The following is a 21,628-nucleotide window of genomic DNA, read 5'->3' as shown; positions in this document are numbered from 1 at the left end:
GGTACCGGTGGCTACTGACGCCTTCGCGGAGTCAAAATCTCTCGATGTTGTCAGGGCCTTAAAGATTTATGTCACCAGAACGGCTCCTCTTAGGAAAACGGGAGCTCTGTTTGTCCTATATGCTGCCAACAAGATTGGGACGCCTGCTTCTAAGCAGACTATTGCGCGCTGGATCTGTAATACGATTCAGCAAGCTCATCCTACGGCTGGATTGCTGTTACCAAAATCAGTGATGGCCCACTCTACTAGAAAGGTGGGCTCATCCTGGGCGGCTGCCCGGGGGGTCTCGGCATTACAACTCTGCCGAGCAGCTACTTGGTCGGGTTCAAACACTTTTGCGAAATTTTACAAGTTTGATACCCTGGCTGATGAGGACCTCATGTTTGGTCAATCGGTGCTGCAGAGTCATCCGCACTCTCCCGCCCATTCTAGAGCTTTGGTATAAACCCCATGGTTCTTGAAGCGTCCCCAGCATCCTCTAGGACGTATGAGAAAATAGGATTTTAATACCTACCGGTAAATCCTTTTCTCTTAGTCCGTAGAGGATGCTGGGCGCCCGTCCCAGTGCGGACTCTATCTGCAGTTATTAGTTATGTTTACACACAGGTTGTGTTTCTGTTATAGTCAGCCTGTTGCTGACATGGTTCATGCCGTTGACTGGAGTTCTGTTGAATGCCATGTTGTACAGCGTGTTTGTGGTGTGAGCTGGTGTGTATCTCACCTTAGTTTAAAAATAAATCCTTTTCCTCGAATTGTCCGTCTCCCTGGGCACAGTTCCTATAACTGGAGTCTGGAGGAGGGGCATAGAGGGAGGAGCCAGGTCACACCCCTTAAAAGTGCCCATGTCTCCTGCAGATCCCGTCTATACCCCATGGTTCTTGAAGCGTCCCCAGCATCCTCTACGGACTAAGAGAAAAGGATTTACCGGTAGGTATTAAAATCCTATTTTTTGCGCACCTGTATAAGACAGGGGGGAATGGGGAACATCAGCCCTGGCAGCTAGATCTGCTACTGCTTTTTGCAGTTCTTGTGTTTTGTTGGCATTTGCAGTGAGCTCAGATGACATATCAGACATCATAGTTTTGATAGCCCACAGCCAGGTGGGCTCGTGACTCTCCCCCACATTGTCCTTAGCATTTTGTAAGGACTGACTACAATGCTCACATGATATGGAACCAGATGAAAGAGGGGAGAATCTGGCATTACCATAATGAAAACACACAATACACATACAACACAGACTGATTACAATGCAAGCCTGCTCTATTGCAAGTGAGAGGAGACGCAGAGGAAGAGAGGACATCAGCACACCCAACGCTGCAGAGCCCCAGTGAGACTGTCAGCATTTTTACATAACAGTGAGAACTACTTATACAATGTAATTCCCTCAGAGGAATATTAATTGTGCACAATTAGCACCTCTCTCCCTAATCAACATCCTGTACCAATGATACAGCGTGTGACAGTCTGGAGGAGCTGTGTGAGGCTGCTGCTGCTTATGCAGAGGAACGCGCCAAAATGCAGCTGAGCTCGCACTGATGTATCTCCGCCCCACGTAATGGCGCCGGAGCTACCTATACATAGTTATACTGGCCCTGTCTCCTAACCATGCTGTAGCCTCACATGAATGTTTAGTACAGCCATCGCTAGCCAGTCTCACGCAAGGGCGATAGCGGGTTACCCGCGCTTCTGCCGCAACAAGAACTGGAAGACCCCCCTAGCGGGGTCCCCGGTGTGTACTCACCACTGATGATCACCTTCAGGCAGTGTTAGCGGTGTGCTGTGGTTGCGACAGCCAAGGCGCAGTGCCCCGCTGAACAAACAACCCCTCAGGACCTGCAGTGGGGAAGCGGCTCTGCATCTCGCGAGGCCGGTGACCGTCCCATCTCCTAACTCCCACGGTGCAGGTATGCTGATACCCAAAAAGCATACCGAAATAAACAAAAGTTTAAAATAAAATGAAGAAAAACTCTGGAGCTAGCAGTGTGCATCCTCTCCTAAGGGCGCTTTTTTGTAAACTGCCTGTGGGAGGAGGCATAGAGGGAAGGAGCCAGCACACCCAGTGGAAGAAATTTAAAGTGCACTGGCTCCTTTGGACCCCGTCTATACCCATCGTATTAATGTGTCCCCAGTATCCCTTATGGATGCTAGAGAAAAATATGGGCAGACTCGCCACACTGCCCAGGTTTGTATGGATCAGCACAAATAGATTTTCATGCTACTCATTTCAAAAAGAATTATGTCAGCAAGATGACAATATTGCCAGACAAACAAAGATAGAAGGAATCCAAAGGGTTATATCAGTGACTGGCAAGCAAATATGCTCAAATAACCGCATGTCCAGTACTCCAACTTCAAAAAGGCTGCCATTACCATTCCGCCACATTACTCATCTCATGCCCCTCACTTGTTCCAAAATTCCACCATATAACACTCAGACCACTGAACTGCCACAAAATTTTATGACATGCACTCTGTCAAATACTACATGTCATAAAATACCTCCCTGCGCCCTCAGAACCCCGCAAAACAACAGACCATTAGATCGCATATATAACAAACTCCACCACTTGCCCCCACTCACTGGCTAATGCACTGTCTAAAATAGCTTACCTGCACCACTAGTGTCTACAGAAGAACAAGAGAGTATATACACTGAACTTCCTCCTGCTGCTCTGATTGGATGTGCTGTGTGTACAGAAGAGAACACATGACGCAGAAGCCGATGCTCTGGTTACATTAGGGGGAGATGTATCCAACCTTAGACAGAGATAAAGTGGAGAAGCTGAAAATAACAACTAATCAGCTTGTACCTACCATGTATTTAGCACAAGGACAAAAACTGATTGCTATGGAAAACTTCTCCACTATACCTCTGTATAGTTTAGTGCATATACTGTATCCCGTTAACGCTTATTCCCTGATTTATAAGAAAGTCAGAGAAGGGTTCAAAGCTGTGGGCCACAGGTAAAGACCTGGCTGGCCAGTTACACACCATTAGTGGATTTGGTAACAGGTAGGAGAGGACCTACTGTATTTTTGAAAAATAGACCTTTTGCATTTTCGATTAAGGTTGCACTTACTTGCACAGAACACTGGGATTACAGACCACGTGTTGTCATCTTGGCATGTAATAGTTTTGCTTTTGTCAGGAAGGTCATAATATCCAGAGCTTCGATCACACGTATAAGCAACAGCTTGTCCTGGTACACCAAATGTTTCATTAATTTCCTTAGTATGCTCTATAACAGGAGGAGGCCCACAATTACCTGTAGATAAATACATGTACAATTAAGGGATCATGCAAGTATATAACAGACTGATCAAGCGTGTTCAATGCTTCTCATTTTTTCAAAAAAGTTGAGTGTTATGTAATAACATGTACCTGTGCAAGAAACATCGTCAAGTGTTGCTACACTGCATACACACAAATTATGTTTAACATGACTCCAATATAATTATCTTCTCAGTAGTATAAAACCAATCAACATTTTTAAAGCACAGTAGAAAATGACAAGGTAATACTAAGAATTGTTACTAACAGCAAGTACTGGGTTGTTTTCATAATCTAATGGAATTCCATTTTAGATGAACAGTTGGACTAAGAGTTCAGCTGTCAGTAACATTTACATATGTGTTCGTCCTTTAGTCCTGTCTGCTGCCTCCTCTGTGCCACAACTTCTGTTAATATGGGGGACAAGTGTCCTGGCTTTGAGTCTGGCAGTGAACAGGTTGCAGTTGTTGAACTAAATGTGTTGGATTTTTTTTATTTTGTTTTTTTAATCCAAGAGATTTTTATTGATGCATTTTGCAATAAAGGTTAAGAGGGATATTCAATTACAGTCGGAAGTACCGACAGGGTGGAAAGACGGCACTTTCCGCCAATAATCAGAACTTTCCGACACTTCAATATTCAATTGAAGTGCCATTTTTTTTTACCTATCGGAAATTCCATCAAGTCGAAAAACACAAGGATGAGCGCAATCTCTGATCATCCATGTGTTTTCGACCCCGCCGCAGTTGAAAACGCTCTATTTTTGACTCTTCATTTTCGCCCATAAGAGAAGGCGGAAATTAATGGCCGAAATGGGAAATGGGTGCAAATGGCCTGCTATTGGCTACTGAAGTGTCGGATCCTGGTCCCAGGTAATAGCCCGGGCCCAGGTAATTAGTACCTGCTCCCCGCCCTCAGCACCACTGTCTATGCCACGCTGTAATTGCATACTATGCTTTGTACTGAGTTTCAATGTATATACTGTATTGAGACATTGTATTTATTTATAATTTCTCTTACGTTCTAGGGCATGCTGGGGTTCCATTTAGACGGGTCCTTTTGGAGCCACTGGCACTGTAAGAGTTTAACAGTGTGGGCTGGCTCCTCCCTCTATGCCCCTCCTACCAGACTCAGTTTAGAAAATGTGCCCGAAGGAGCCGGTCACATCTCTGGATGCTCCTGAAGAGTTTTCTGCATTTTATTTTTAAAGTTTGTTATTTTTAGGCAGGACTGGATTGAACCAGCCTGCCTGCTTCGTGGGACTTGGGGAGGGAGGGGGGAAGGCCCAACCCCACTAAGGGTTAATGGTCCTGTTCCCCACTGACAGGACGCTAGCTCCTGAGGGAACTATTTGCAAGCACCACCATGGCGAGCATACATTCCCGCATCACGCCACCACTCCTAACAGAGCCAGAAGACTGAACAGAGCCAGAGGACTATGTCGGCGTCTCGGTTAGTGGGTCGCTAGCCATTTTGGCTGCATAAGGGTACGGAGACGCATGGCTCCCACACGGGGCGGACTGAGTCTCCAGACTTAGTACACTGTAGTGTACACAGTACCCAGACTGGCAATACAGGCTTTAAATAGGACTGTCTCCATTTTATGCACACTGACACATAAAGCCAGTATAAAGAAGAGCGGGAAGACTGCACACCATTGAAGGGGCGGGGCTTCCCTATGAGCGGATTCAGCAGCTCACAGGCGCCATTTTACCCTACTGCCGGTCACAGCACAGGGGGAGCTCCTAGGAGTTTTCTTAAGTTTTATTGTTTTCTAGAGTTTGTTATTTTACAGGCAGGCTGCTGGCAACAGCCTCCCTGCTTCGTGGGACTTAGGGGGGGGGGGGAGTAGGATCCAACCCTTGAGGTTAATGGCCCCTATCTCCGCTGACAGGATACTGAGCTCCTGAGAGTGATGATCGTTAGCCACCTGAGACGACCGCTCACTCCCGCAGCATGCTGCAACCCCCTAACAGAGCCAGAAGAAAGAAGAGTGGTGAATCTGACGCCGGAGTCCCGGTAAGCGGGTCGCTGGTGGGAATTGCGGCACAAGTTCTGACAGGCTGCGCTCCGGAAGGCTTAGCGGCACTCTATGTACGGTGCTGTGAGAGGCCTCCTGGGCCAGCGCGATACCCTACACTGGTCAAACATAGCTTTCAAGGTCTAACCCACTGTTTGCTGCAAAAATTACCTCAGGCCAGTATAATCTCTAACTGCGGGAAGACGCGCCATTACAGGGGGCAGAGCTTCTCCTCAGAGCGGATCCAGCACTGACCAGCGCCATTTTATACCTGCTGACACACGCTGACAGTGAACACTGTCCTCCACATAACTACACTGAGGTAAAAGGCGTTATAAAAGGGGGGAGTGATATTATGTACTAGCTACCCTGTTCAGGTTATGTTAGTCAGTGTGGTTTTTATCTTTATAAAAGCCTATAAGGGCTTCTTGTGCTCTGTGGCTCTCTGAAGATATTCTGGGGGGGAACTGTGTTGACATTTTCCTGTGTATGTGTAATCCACTTTACCATGTTTAAGGGGGTGGTGTTCTGTATGCCGGCGGTCGGGCTCCCGGCGCTCAGTATACCGGCGCCGGGAGCCCGACCGCCGGCATACCGACACTTATTTTCCCTCATGGGAGTCCATGACCCCCATAGAGGGAGAATAAAATAGTGTGGCGCGCGTAGCGCGCCACCGTGCCCGTAGCGTGGCGAGCGCAGCGAGCCCGCAAGGGGCTCATTTGCACTCGCCACACTGTCGGTAAGCCGGCGGTCGGGCTCCCGGCGCCGGTATGCTGGTCGCCGGGAGCCCGACCGCCGGCCAGCCGTAGTGAACCCGTTTAAGGGACTTTGTCCTGTACTGCAGAATGTATATCTTCTCCTGGGGAGTCTCTACCATGCACAAAACTGTACACATCTCAGGCTTCGGTGGCAGATCCCCCTGGGGTGGCCTCCATAAGGTGTACTTTAAGAATACATTGCTTCCAATACTGGGTAGAAGCCGCAGTTTTGAGAAAAAAGTGGGGTTTGAAATCCCACTGCTGTGCCTCTCATCCCATCTCCGTACCCTAGAAAGCGTACACTTGCCCATATATTGCATATATGTGAGGGGTCTAACATATGTTTGAAGCTATTAGGGATGAGGAATATTATTTTATGTATATAATGAATGCCTTCCCACTGTGTAGGGCCTTGAACTCCTTATTTGGGAAAACATGAGTACACCCAGAGTTATTATCCACATTCCTATAGAGTGTCTAAATTGTCAAATATGGTTGTCTTACCTGTCCCTGGTACAACCTCCATAAAGGTTGTTCACCTATTGAGACTAATCTCTAATACTGTACACTGCTGCAGGTGTGGCTCGGAGACCCACTTTTGCGTACATCTCTGGGGCTATTGTAACGTGGTCAGGCTCCTTACTTGATGATTTAGATTCTATGTGTGGAAGTGACTTGTACTTGTTTCTATGTCACATACAGAATTCTACAGGCTTCACGGCTACACGCCATGAAGGAGATTGACCTGCATAACGCAGGGACCACTGCTCTGGCAGTTTCAACATGCAGGGGACGGTGGCTACACCAATGGACTGTGGATACAGAATCCGAGTAAGGTATGACAAGTCCGCCCTTCACAGGTAAGACCCTGTTGGGAGGCACGGGATAAGTGATTATCCATGTCAACTGCAGGTAAGTCGGTATGTCTTCCTTACGCAGCTGCACAGACCAGGAAATTATATCCTATACCTACACTGCAATACCTTCGAACATGATTCATCATATTCCTCCACTTCCTTTAGAGGATGTTTGGGAAATCCAGAAAACCTGCGCCGCCAGGTATCCCAGGGACGGATTTCAAATTCGGCCTTTTTCAAACCCTTCGGTTTGTCGGTGGACCTCACTGCCTGGGGATCAGGCAGGTGGGAGCGAGACTAAAGAGATTCAGTAACATTTGGGCGATATACTACCTAGACCCCTGGAAATAGTTGGGTTGCCCAGGGGTGCAGACTAGAATTTCTAGTATTCCCGCCTCACAGATTATTCAAATCAGGCTTACTAGCTTCTCATGCAGAAAGTGCACTACTGCTGGAAACTGTCATATAATTTGTCAAACTAATGTCATTATTCCAGTTCCACCTCATATACGTAACAGGGGTTACTATTCAAACCTGGGGTCATTGATTCCCCACTGGTGGGTGTTCAATTCAGGATGGAGTCTGGGAGTGGTGACCTCTGCTCGAGGAATTCCTGGTATCCTGGGATATCAGGGGTACGTACTTCACATTCCAATCTGGCCGCCTCTCTAGGCCTATCTAGGGTTGCACTACAACTATGTCACTTCCAGGTCCAAACACTGAGCTTGGCTTCTACGCAACACCGGGAGTGTTCATCAGGGCCATGGCAGCTTTTATACTCCCGCTTCACAAACCAGGAGTGGACATAATTCCATATCTGGGCGACCTTAACATCCTCCGGGGAGATGTTGTTACGGAGTGTTGCTCGCTCAAATCAACTGTCCCGGGATCTCGGGTGGATCCTGAAGCTTCCAATTTCGCATTTGAAGCCGATAATGAGGCATTCCTTCCTGGGGATGATTCTCAACACGGAAGTGCAGAGGGTGTTTCTACCGGTGAAGAAAGTGTTGGTGATACAATCAACGGTCCGGGATGTCATGATGCCAGCCTGGGTTTCGGTTCATCAGTGCATTCGCCTTCTGGGGAAGATGGTTGCCTACTAAGAGGCTCGACAGTACGGAAGATTCCTTGCACAGTCTTTCCCACTGGATCTCCTGGTCTTATGGTCAGGATCTCATCTTCACATGCACCAGCAGATACGCCTGTTGCTGAAAGCCAGAATTTCACTCCTCTGGTGGCTGCAAACTTCTCCCTTACTCGAGGGCCGCAGGTTCGGGATTCAGAATTGGATTCATCTAACCACAGATGCAAGTCTCAGGGGTTGGGAAGCAGTCGCTCGGGGGGGGGGGGGGACACTTCCAAAGAAAGCCGTCAGTTCAGGTATCTCTCCTTCCAATAAACATTCTGGATCTGAAGGCCGTGTACAACAACCTTCTACAAGCGGAACATTTTCTGTGAGATCAAGCCATTCAGGTTCAGTCGGACCACATCACAGCGGTGTTCTATATAAACAGGCAGGGCGGAATGAAGAGCAGGGCTGCAATGTCAGAGGTGACAATAATCCTCCTCTGGGCAGAGAAGCATGCGTGGGCGCTGTCAGCAGTCTTCATTCCGGCAGTGGACAACTGGGAAGCAGACTTCCTCAGCAGACACAATCTCCATACAGGAGGTATTCGCAGAGGTAACAATCCGATGGGGTGTACCTCAGATAGACATGATGGCCTCTCGCCTCAACGAGAAGCTTCGGAGATACTGTTCCAGGTCACGAGACCCACAAGCAGTGGCGGTGGACACCCTGGTAACGGCAACTTGGGATCTTAATGTGGTGCTGCAGTTCCTGCAGTCGGATTGGTTTGAGCCTTTACAGGAGGTGGACGTCAAGTTTCTAACTTAGAAGGTGGTCACACTGTTGGCATTGGCATCTGCTCGACGGGTGTCGGAATTGGGGGCATTGTCATGCAAGAGCCCCTACTTTTTTTTCCATGAAGATGGAGCTGAGCTCAGAACGCGTCAGCAATTTCTTCCAAGGGTTGTGTCGGTTTTTCATATCACCAACCTATTGTGGTGCCAGTGGCTACTGACTCCTCAATTACCTCACAGTCCTTGGATGTCTTGAGGGCTTTGAAAGCTTTTGTGAAGAGGACTTCTCGTCACAGGTAGTTGGACGCTCTGTTTGCCCTTTATGGTCAGCAACACGGTTGGGTGTCCTGCTTCTAAGCAGATATTTGCTTGCTGGATCGGGTTTACAATGCTTATTCTACGGCAGGCCTGCCGTGTCCAAGATCTTTTAAGGCCCACTCTACACGTACAGTGGGTTGTTCCTGGGCAGCTGCCCGGGGTGTCTTGGCTTTGCAAATCAGCTGCTTGGTCGGGGTCGAACATGTTAACTGAACTTCTACGAGTTCGATACTTTGGCCTCTGTGGACCTATAGTTTGGTCAGTCCGTTCTGCAGGATCCTCAGCACTCTCCCTCCCGTACTGAGAGCTTTGGTACATCCCCATGGTACTAAATTGAACCTCAGCATCCTCTAGGATGTAAGAGAAAATAGGATTTTAATTACCTACCGGTAAATCCTTTTCTCGTAGTCCGTAGAGGATGCTGGCCGCCCGCCCAGTACTTCGTTTTCCTGTGTTGCTACTTGGTTAAGTATTGGTTCAGCTGTTGCTGTTCCTCTTTCATGCATGGTTAGCATGGTTTCTTCAGGTTACATGCGGATTAGCATGGTTGCTTCCTGTTTCATGCTAGATAACATGTTTTCTTCGTGTTGCATGATGGTTGTCATGATTTCTTCATGTTTCATCCTGGTTGGCATGATTTCTTCATGTTGCCTGCTGGTTAGCATGGTTTCTTCATGTTACCTGCTGGATGACATGGTTTCTTCATGTTTCATGCGGTTTTGCATAAATTCTTCATGGTGCATGCTCGTTAGCATGGTTTCTCCATGTTGCATGTTGGTCAGCATGTTTTTTTCGATTCGGTGTGAGCTGGTGTGAATCTCACCACTATCTGTAGTTCCTTCTCTCGAAGTATGTCCGTCTCCTCGGGCACAGTTTCTAGACTGAGCCTGGTAGGAGGGGCATAGAGGGAGGAGCCAGCCCACACTGTTAAACTCTTACAGTGCCAGTGGCTCCCAAAGGACCCGTCTATACCACATGGTACAAAATGGAACCCCAGCATCCTCTACGGTCTACGAGAAAAGGATTTACCGGCAGGTAATTAAAATCCTATTTTTAGTACTGTACATTATTGTCTCCTATTGATGATGCAACACTGAGTATTCATTTTCAATGGCAATTGGATTTGCAAATCTCTCTGTCTGATGATGAATAGGTTTACATTTTTCTCAATATTTATAATATGTCTAAATGTATTAATCATGCAGAAATATTGTTTTTAAAACATAACCTTACCCAAGATAAACATCATAAGATGTATCCTTTGGTTTCAAAATTCTGCTGAAAGAACTGTGGCGTGGTTGGAGGCTTACTTCAGATTTGCAGGGATTAACCTGCAATTCGACCAATCAGTTACAAACGTATTTGACCTTATTGCTCAAGTAGCAAGTATAGGTATCCCTCTTTGCCCTGATTTGGCACTTTTTCAATGTTATTGCTCATAACTACCGTGATATAGCAGGTATGTCACAGGACATATTTTTATTGCTACTAAAGCTGCTTATAATAGTAAATACTGCACCACTTTCCTCTGGAGTTGTTGTAGTATCCTCCATTGTATATATTCTTTATGGGAGTACACTCCTCACTCCCTACTATATATTTACATCTGTTCTTCAAGTATCTTATTATTATATTTGCTATTTTGCACGTACTGCTACTTCAAAACTGCTACTGCATAAACACTTAATAAACACTAAGGGGTATATTCAATTGAGGTCGGATCCATTCCGACATGCATTTGTCGGAATGGATCAGACAAGGGCTATTCAATGCCCATCTCAATTTGACTTTAAAAAAGTCGAATTGAGATGAGGGAATGGAGAGGGGGGAGACCAGCGGGGAGACGATGGACAGCCGCGAGCAGAAGGGGGACAGCAGCGCTGTAGGAGGATGTGGCACAGCCGACAGTCCTCACGGCAGCGTCCACCCGGCTCCAAGCGGGACCTCACTTGCTGGAGCCGGGTGGACGCTGCCGTGAGCGGCGGCTGTGCCACATCCTCCTGCAGCGCTGTGCTGTAGCGCTACTGTCCCGCGTCTGCCCGCGGCTCTCCCCCCTCTCCTCCTCTCAGGTCCTTCATCTCAGTCAGACTTTTATTTAAGTCGGACTGAGATGGTCGGAAACCTGTCGGATTTGGCCCCGTTTCCCTCAGAATCACGTGAATCAGCAGCTATACCGCCAATTCACGTACTACCTGAATTCCCTGACTTGTCGAATAAAAAAGCTGGGGACTGAATAGGTTGGATCCCCTTCTGACCTGAAAAAGTCGAAAACTGATGTCTTTTCGACAGGACGGCAGTTTCGACCTTAATTGAATATACCCCTCAACCAGACATATGGTCCACATTATACTTTTGTGACCCAAGTTAATTTTTTTTAAACCAAAGGAATGTGGCTCGCTACTGCTGGATAAGTCACTGTTGGCCTATCTGCTGTGATTGGAGCTTAGCAGCATTTACCATTATGCAAATGCATGAGAAGATAGTGATAGAGATGTGGAAATGTCCACGCAGCATCCAACCATCACGCCCTGTAGGTGTGTATGCCCGACTGCCCTGTGTACACAGCTGCCCTACTTCCAGGAAGTTTCTTCTGGAATCTGGATAGAAAAATGTCTCACAAGAAGAAGGTAAATTGGAGGGGGCTGCCACAGGGATTGGAGCCTGAATATACACAGGATGTACGGAGAACTTGTGGTTGGAGGGGCCCAAAGGAGCAAGAGGGGATACCAAGGGCATATGGCTGGACTCAAGGGATAGATGGGGGCTGGGAGTGGAATATTTTACTAGCTCACACTGATATGTATTATATGAGAGAGGGGACCGCACAGTGATAAATGAATAACACAGCTCCCACCTCATACTATTAAAGTTATTTTTTTCCTGATACTTGACATCTTTCTGATTATACTTTATTGTTGGGTTTCTAATAAACCTTTCAAAATTGCATATAAGACTTTTTTTCTTTTTCTTGGGGCCCACACAAGACTTTGACCCTGATTATTCGGCCCAGTTGGAATTTAAAGTTTGACATGCCTGCACTAAACTGTTAACAAAAAAGTATACAGTATGTGGATTTGAAGTGGAGGAGGGAGGCAGAGCAGGGAAAAGTGCAGTTTGTATACAAATCCAGTGTCACTCTTGCAGGTACTTATAAATTTGTGTTACACACAAGAAATATTATTCTGTACTTTTATTTGCAGTATGCATAATTTGTTAGGTGGAGTTTTGCAACTTATGCTTTGTCAAGGCAAGATTGGTGAAACGCGCATTATCGATTCTTAAGCAAGTAAACAAACTATGCTTATTGCAAATACAACTTAGTTACTTTTGATATAACCAAAACAGCACTCCCAGTGAACATTGTGCTGAAATGCACTGACAGGTGCCAGTATAGTGAAGCAACACCTCTGACAATAACACATAATAGAAAGTGCTTCTTCCATACAATAAGTTATAAATGAATTATTGTGATTGTGAAGCTAAAAAATGTGGAAGTGTCATAGCGCAGATCAGTGCTGAGGTAGCAATACAAAAAATGGAGATATAGTAGCTCTACACTTACATACAAATAACACAACTACACTAATGGGAAGATAAGATTCGTAATGGATTAATAACAAACTGCTACTTTTACAGAGAACAGTCTGAAGATATTTAAATAACTGTGGAAAACCGGGCATGGATTTTTCCACTCAATCTCAGGAGCTGCACAAAAAATCTACGATAAAGGCAACCTCTGGCGCATAACGCGCAGGGTAACCCATAAGCTACATGCATTTACCCTGTAATCTACGGGTTAACACATGGGCAAATTGCCTAATAATTAAATAGCTCTGGCTGTTAAACCCATAGCTATAACCACGTGGTAAACACCGTGGCTAAATGAATCTGCCCAAAGACTATTATTTTATATATATATATATATATATATATATATATATATATATGAATTGCTATACTGTATATACAATTTCTTTTAAATGAACACACTGATAATTATTTGATATATAAATGTATAAAAATCTTTTTTTTTAAACTAAAGCCAATAATTTAATGTTGATGCATACTTATTTGAAATGTGAGCTTTTTATATTTAATAGATGCATCTATGGGGGTAATTCCAAGTTGATCGCAGCAGGAATTTTGATAGCAGTTGGGCAAAACCATGTGCACTGCAGGGGAGGCAGATTTAACATGTGCAGAGAGAGATAGATTTGGGTGTGGTGAGTTCAATCTGCAATCTAAATTGCAGTGTAAAAATAAAGCAGCCAGTATTTACCCTGCACAGAAACAAAATAACCCACCCAAATCTAACTCTCTCTGTAAATGTTATATCTGCCCCTCCCTGCAGTGCACATGGTTTTGCCCAACTGCTAAAAATTTTCCTGCTGCGATCAACTTGGAATTACCCCCTATGTTGTTTGTGGTATTTGAAATTATTTCATTTTTCAAGCATAAATAAAAATTAGATTTTAACAGTTAAAATGTAACATGAGAGTGCCGCACAAAGGAGTCTTCTGTTCTCTCTCTTCATTTACTCTATTATTAACTAGCGTGACAGTTTAGTTCTTCCAATCAGTCTCCCAATTTAGATTCCTATGATGAAACCGGTGACTTACCGAAGAAACGCGTTAGCCCTTGCCAGTGAAACTAGACCCTGCCTGGATAACTCAGAAACATTGAAGAACTTTAGAACTGTGATTATCTTTTCTGCCCAGAGTGCTAGAGCATACCACCATTATTCCATCAGCGGCTGATGCGATATAAGTGCTTTAATCCATCTTTTGCATTACAGTTACTACACATGGAGCCTGTTAGTTTTAATGTATGGCATAAATTTGACAAACATCAAAACAGTGTAAGGAATGTGTCAAATCCTGGGGTGCATCTACCCCTTTGCCAGGATGACATTCGCCAGGGGCACTCGACAAGGGAGGGGGGGGGGGAGGGGGGAATAGCCTGGTAGTTCCACCAGCAGTCAGAGGGTAGAATTTATTTGATTATTTATTACCAGTTATTTATATAGCGCACACATATTCTGCAGCACTTTACAGAGAATATTTGCTCATTCACATCAGTCTCTGCCACAATGGAGCTTACAATCTATATTCTCTATCACATGTACATGCACACACATTCATACTAGGGCTAATTTTGTTGAAAGCCAATTAACTTATCAGTATATTTTTATATTGTGGAAGGAAACTGGAACACCCGGAGGAAACCCACACAAGTACAGGGACAATATATTTATAATCCACAGTTATGGCCATGGTGGGAATTTAACCCATGACTTCAGTGCTTTGAGGCAGTAATGCTAACCATTACACCACACATACTGCAAAATAAAAGTTGGGTTACCTACAAGGCAGCACAGGTGGGTGCCTAGGACCCATCCTAGGGGACCCAGCACCCACCTGCTTCTGCTACTGCTGAATTATTCATAACACTTTAAAGAATCCCTGTGCCTGCCTCCACCTGCCGAGAACCACATCAGAAGAAGGGCAATCATTAGGCATACTCACAGGGTTGTCTTGTCCACTGGGATCGGTGCCAAATGCAGCAGTGGGACTTGGGAGTCGGAGACAATGCCATTGGTGATGGGTGACTGCACAGGATGGAGTCCAAGGTGCTCTAGGGCATATGTGCTATATTGTCAGAAAGCGGGTGGCCGCAGAAACCCAGGACAGATGCAGCTAGCACCTGATGGCTCCCTGGCTACCTGCATAGCATGTTTCTAATAAGGGAGAAGAATGAGGTGCCTTGTGTGTCTGGAAAGGAATATAGGGATGCTAAGTGTGTCAAGTAAGAGAGGAGGGGGGAGTGCTAAGTGTGCATAGTAAGGAAGGGGAGTTACTAACTACAGCAAATAAGTGAGGGAAAGCGGTAGGTGTGCTATGTCTGTGTAGCAAAGGGGAAGAGATACTAGGTGTGCTCAGTAAGGGAGTAGGTGGGGATGCTAAGTCGGTCTGGCAGAGGGAGAGGAGGGATGCTATGTCTGTAAGGGGGTGCTCTAAGTGTGTCCAGTAAGGGCTGGGAATGTTTGCTGGTACCAAGTAGTGTACTCACATTTTGGCGGGGGTGTACCCAGTAAGAGGGGGAATTCAAAGTGTGCCCAATAACAGAGGGGGAGAAGTTGCTGTTGCTGTGTGCTCAGTAAGTGTAGGGTTTGCTGATGCTGTGTGCCTAGTAAGGGGTAGGCTTCATTAGTGCTGTGTGCCCAGTAAGGCGATTTGTTTTTGGAGGGCCGTGAGCCTGTGTATGCAGGGGTCTACCCAAGTTGCTACGATTGCAGTCTATTTGCTATATGATCGCAATTAGATTGTGATCGCATCGCTGGGTGGCCATTAGCATGCTGGGCGGCCTTGCCCTGTGCTAGTAAGCAATATAATTACATTATTATATTAAACCAATACAATACAGTGTGTTAATACAGCTGTACATCTATAAATTGTAGAGATGAGCGCCTGAAATTTTTCGGGTTTTGTGTTTTGGTTTTGGGTTCGGTTCCGCGGCCGTGTTTTGGGTTCGAACGCGTTTTGGCAAAACCTCACCGAATTATTTTTGTCGGATTCGGGTGTGTTTTGGATTCGGGTGTTTTTTTCCAAAAACACTAAAAAACAGCTTAAATCATAGAATTTGGGGGTCATTTTGATCCCAAAGTATTATTAACCTCAAAAACCATAATTTACACTCATTTTCAGTCTATTCTGAATACCTCACACCTCACAATATTATTTTTAGTCCTAAAATTTGCACCGAGGTCGCTGTGTGAGTAAGATAAGCGACCCTAGTGGCCGACACAAACACCGGGCCCATCTAGGAGTGGCACTGCAGTGTCACGCAGGATGTCCCTTCCAAAAAACCCTCCCCAAACAGCACATGACGCAAAGAAAAAAAGAGGCGCAATGAGGTAGCTGTGTGAGTAATATTAGCGACCCTAGTGGCCGACACAAACACCGGGCCCATCTAGGAGTGGCACTGCAGTGTCACGCAGGATGGCCCTTCCAAAAAACCCTCCCCAAACAGCACATGACGCAAAGAAAAAAAGAGGCGCAATGAGGTAGCTGTGTGAGTAAGATTAGCGACCCTAGTGGCCGACACAAACACCGGGCCCATCTAGGAGTGGCACTGCAGTGTCACGCAGGATGGCCCTTCCAAAAAACCCTCCCCAAACAGCACATGACGCAAAGAAAAAAAGAGGCGCAATGAGGTAGCTGACTGTGTGAGTAAGATTAGCGACCCTAGTGGCCGACACAAACACCGGGCCCATCTAGGAGTGGCACTGCAGTGTCACGCAGGATGTCCCTTCCAAAAAACCCTCCCCAAACAGCACATGACGCAAAGAAAAAAAGAGGCGCAATGAGGTAGCTGTGTGAGTAAGATTAGCGACCCTAGTGGCCGACACAAACACCGGGCCCATCTAGGAGTGGCACTGCAGTGTCACGCAGGATGTCCCTTCCAAAAAACCCTCCCCAATCAGCACATGATGCAAAGAAAAAGAAAAGAAAAAAGAGGTGCAAGATGGAATTATCCTTGGGCCCTCCCACCCACCCTTATGTTGTATAAACAAAACAGGACATGCACACTTTAACCAACCCATCATTTCAGTGACAGGGTCTGCCACACGACTGTGACTGATATGACGGGTTGGTTTGGACCCCCCCCAAAAAAGAAGCAATTAATCTCTCCTTGCACAAACTGGCTCTACAGAGGCAAGATGTCCACCTCATCTTCACCCTCCGATATATCACTGTGTACATCCCCCTCCTCACAGATTATCAATTCGTCCCCACTGGAATCCACCATCTCAGCTCCCTGTGTACTTTGTGGAGGCAATTGCTGCTGGTCAATGTCTCCGCGGAGGAATTGATTATAATTCATTTTAATGAACATCATCTTCTCCACATTTTCTGGATGTAACCTCGTACGCCGATTGCTGACAAGGTGAGCGGCGGCACTAAACACTCTTTCGGAGTACACACTTGTGGGAGGGCAACTTAGGTAGAATAAAGCCAGTTTGTGCAAGGGCCTCCAAATTGCCTCTTTTTCCTGCCAGTATAAGTACGGACTGTGTGACGTGCCTACTTGGATGCGGTCACTCATATAATCCTCCACCATTCTATCAATGTTGAGAGAATCATATGCAGTGACAGTAGACGACATGTCCGTAATCGTTGGCAGGTCCTTCAGTCCGGACCAGATGTCAGCATCAGCAGTCGCTCCAGACTGCCCTGCATCACCGCCAGCGGGTGGGCTCGGAATTCTGAGCCTTTTCCTCGCACCCCCAGTTGCGGGAGAATGTGAAGGAGGAGATGTTGACAGGTCGCGTTCCGCTTGACTTGACAATTTTGTCACCAGCAGGTCTTTCAACCCCAGCAGACCTGTGTCTGCCGGAAAGAGAGATCCAAGGTAGGCTTTAAATCTAGGATCGAGCACGGTGGCCAAAATGTAGTGCTCTGATTTCAACAGATTGACCACCCGTGAATCCTTGTTAAGCGAATTAAGGGCTGCATCCACAAGTCCCACATGCCTAGCGGAATCGCTCCGTGTTAGCTCCTTCTTCAATGCCTCCAGCTTCTTCTGCAAAAGCCTGATGAGGGGAATGACCTGACTCAGGCTGGCAGTGTCTGAACTGACTTCACGTGTGGCAAGTTCAAAGGGCATCAGAACCTTGCACAACGTTGAAATCATTCTCCACTGCACTTGAGACAGGTGCATTCCATCTCCTATATCGTGCTCAATTGTATAGGCTTGAATGGCCTTTTGCTGCTCCTCCAACCTCTGAAGCATATAGAGGGTTGAATTCCACCTCGTTACCACTTCTTGCTTCAGATGATGGCAGGGCAGGTTCAGTAGTTTTTGGTGGTGCTCCAGTCTTCTGTACGTGGTGCCTGTACGCCGAAAGTGTCCCGCAATTTTTCTGGCCACCGACAGCATCTCTTGCACGCCCCTGTCGTTTTTTAAAAAATTCTGCACCACCAAATTCAAGGTATGTGCAAAACATGGGACGTGCTGGAATTTGCCCATATTTAATGCACACACAATATTGCTGGCGTTGTCCGATGCCACAAATCCACAGGAGAGTCCAATTGGGGTAAGCCATTCCGCGATGATCTTCCTCAGTTGCCGTAAGAGGTTTTCAGCTGTGTGCGTATTCTGGAAAGCGGTGATACAAAGCGTAGCCTGCCTAGGAAAGAGTTGGCGTTTGCGAGATGCTGCTACTGGTGCCGCCGCTGCTGTTCTTGCGGCGGGAGTCCATACATCTACCCAGTGGGCTGTCACAGTCATATAGTCCTGACCCTGCCCTGCTCCACTTGTCCACATGTCCGTGGTTAAGTGGACATTGGGTACAACTGCATTTTTTAGGACACTGGTGAGTCTTTTTCTGACGTCCGTGTACATTCTCGGTATCGCCTGCCTAGAGAAGTGGAACCTAGATGGTATTTGGTAACGGGGGCACACTGCCTCAATAAATTGTCTAGTTCCCTGTGAACTAACGGCGGATACCGGACGCACGTCTAACACCAACATAGTTGTCAAGGACTCAGTTATCCGCTTTGCAGTAGGATGACTGCTGTGATATTTCATCTTCCTCGCAAAGGACTGTTGAACAGTCAATTGCTTACTGGAAGTAGTACAAGTGGGCTTACGACTTCCCCTCTGGGATGACCATCGACTCCCAGCGGCAACAACAGCAGCGCCAGCAGCAGTAGGCGTTACACGCAAGGATGCATCGGAGGAATCCCAGGCAGGAGAGGACTCGTCAGACTTGCCAGTGACATGGCCTGCAGGACTATTGGCATTCCTGGGGAAGGAGGAAATTGACACTGAGGGAGTTGGTGGGGTGGTTTGCGTGAGCTTGGTTACAAGAGGAAGGGATTTACTGGTCAGTGGACTGCTTCCGCTGTCACCCAAAGTTTTTGAACTTGTCACTGACTTATTATGAATGCGCTGCAGGTGACGTATAAGGGAGGATGTTCCGAGGTGGTTAACGTCCTTACCCCTACTTATTACAGCTTGACAAAGGGAACACACGGCTTGACACCTGTTGTCCGCATTTCTGGTGAAATACCTCCACACCGAAGAGCTGATTTTTTTGGTATTTTCACCTGGCATGTCAACGGCCATATTCCTCCCACGGACAACAGGTGTCTCCCCGGGTGCCTGACTTAAACAAACCACCTCACCATCAGAATCCTTCTGGTCAATTTCCTCCCCAGCGCCAGCAACACCCATATCCTCCTCATCCTGGTGTACTTCAACACTGACATCTTCAATCTGACTATCAGGAACTGGACTGCGGGTGCTCCTTCCAGCACTTGCAGGGGGCATGCAAATAGTGGAAGGCGCATGCTCTTCACGTCCAGTGTTGGGAAGGTCAGGCATCGCAACCGACACAATTGGACTCTCCTTGTGGATTTGGGATTTCAAAGAACGCACAGTTCTTTGCGGTGCTTTTGCCAGCTTGAGTCTTTTCAGTTTTCTAGCGAGAGGCTGAGTGCTTCCATCCTCATGTGAAGCTGAACCACTAGCCATGAACATAGGCCAGGGCCTCAGCCGTTCCTTGCCACTCCGTGTGGTAAATGGCATATTGGCAAGTTTACGCTTCTCCTCCGACAATTTTATTTTAGGTTTTGGAGTCCTTTTTTTTCTGATATTTGGTGTTTTGGATTTGACATGCTCTGTACTATGACATTGGGCATCGGCCTTGGCAGACGACGTTGCTGGCATTTCATCGTCTCGGCCATGACTAGTGGCAGCAGCTTCAGCACGAGGTGGAAGTGGATCTTGATCTTTCCCTAATTTTGGAACCTCAACTTTTTTGTTCTCCATATTTTATAGGCAGAACTAAAAGGCACCTCAGGTAAACAATGGAGATGGATGGATTGGATACTAGTATACAATTATGGACGGACTGCCACGGTTAGGTGGTATAAAAAAACCACGGTTAGGTGGTATATATTGTAATACAATTATGGATGGACGGACTGCCTGCCGAGTGCCGACACAGAGGTAGCCACAGCCGTGAACTACCGCACTGTACACTGGTTGATAAAGAGATAGTAGTATACTCGTAACAACTAGTATGACTGACTATGACGGTATAAAGAATGAAAAAAAAACCACGGTTAGGTGGTATATATTGTAATACAATTATGGATGGACGGACTGCCTGCCGAGTTCCGACACAGAGGTAGCCACAGCCGTGAACTACCGCACTGTACACTGGTTGATAAAGAGATAGTAGTATACTCGTAACAACTAGTATGACTGACTATGACGGTATAAAGAATGAAAAAAAAACCACGGTTAGGTGGTATATATTGTAATACAATTATGGATGGACGGACTGCCTGCCGAGTTCCGACACAGAGGTAGCCACAGCCGTGAACTACCGCACTGTACACTGGTTGATAAAGAGATAGTAGTATACTCGTAACAACTAGTATGACTGACTATGACGGTATAAAGAATGAAAAAAAAACCACGGTTAGGTGGTATATATTGTAATACAATTATGGATGGACGGACTGCCTGCCGAGTTCCGACACAGAGGTAGCCACAGCCGTGAACTACCGCACTGTACACTGGTTGATAAAGAGATAGTAGTATACTCGTAACAACTAGTATGACTGACTATGACGGTATAAAGAATGAAAAAAAAACCACGGTTAGGTGGTATATATTATAATACAATTATGGATGGACGGACTGCCTGCCGACTGCCGACACAGAGGTAGCCACAGCCGTGAACTACCGCACTGTACACTGGTTGATAAAGAGATAGTAGTATACTCGTAACAACTAGTATGACACTATGACGGTATAAAGAATGAAAAAAAAACCACGGTTAGGTGGTATATATTATAATACAATTATGGATGGACGGACTGCCTGCCGACTGCCGACACAGAGGTAGCCACAGCCGTGAACTACCGCACTGTACACTGGTTGATAAAGAGATAGTAGTATACTCGTAACAACTAGTATGACACTATGACGGTATAAAGAATGAAAAAAAAACCACGGTTAGGTGGTATATATTATAATAATACAATTATGGATGGACGGACTGCCTGCCGACTGCCGACACAGAGGTAGCCACAGCCGTGAACTACCGCACTGTACACTGGTTGATAAAGAGATAGTAGTATACTCGTAACAACTAGTATGACTATGACGACGGTATAAAGAAAGAAAAAAAAATACCACGGTTAGGTGGTATATAATTATACAATTATGGATGGACGGACTGCCTGCCGAGTGCCGACTGCCGACACAGAGGTAGCCACAGCCGTGAACTACCGCACTGTACTGTGTCTGCTGCTAATATAGACTGGTTGATAAAGAGATAGTATACAACAATATACTACTATACTGGTGGTCAGGCACTGGTCACCACTAGTCACACTGGCAGTGGCACTCCTGCAGCAAAAGTGTGCACTGTTTAATTTTAAATTAATATAATATTATGTACTCCTGGCTCCTGCTATAACAACCTGCAGTGCTCCCCAGTCTCCCCCACAATTATTATAAG

The 21,628-nt window shown here is 46.3% G+C and overlaps 1 protein-coding gene across 3 annotated transcripts in view; it reads right to left on the bottom strand.

Moving 5' to 3' along the window:
• Positions 1-21,628, bottom strand: part of LOC135045595 (complement decay-accelerating factor-like) — a 449,130-nt gene that overhangs the window by 246,455 nt on the left and 181,047 nt on the right. For all 3 annotated transcript variants that reach the window (XM_063955314.1, XM_063955312.1, XM_063955313.1), the window contains exon 4: positions 3,084-3,269. In XM_063955314.1, the coding sequence (XP_063811384.1) occupies positions 3,084-3,269 (186 nt within the window). The remainder of the gene's footprint in view (positions 1-3,083; positions 3,270-21,628) is intronic.

Source organism: Pseudophryne corroboree, chromosome 2, assembly GCF_028390025.1.
Source record: "Pseudophryne corroboree isolate aPseCor3 chromosome 2, aPseCor3.hap2, whole genome shotgun sequence".
NCBI lineage: Eukaryota > Metazoa > Chordata > Amphibia > Anura > Myobatrachidae > Pseudophryne > Pseudophryne corroboree.
Note: the sequence above shows the minus strand (reverse complement) of the source record. Positions and strands in the feature narration are given on the sequence as shown.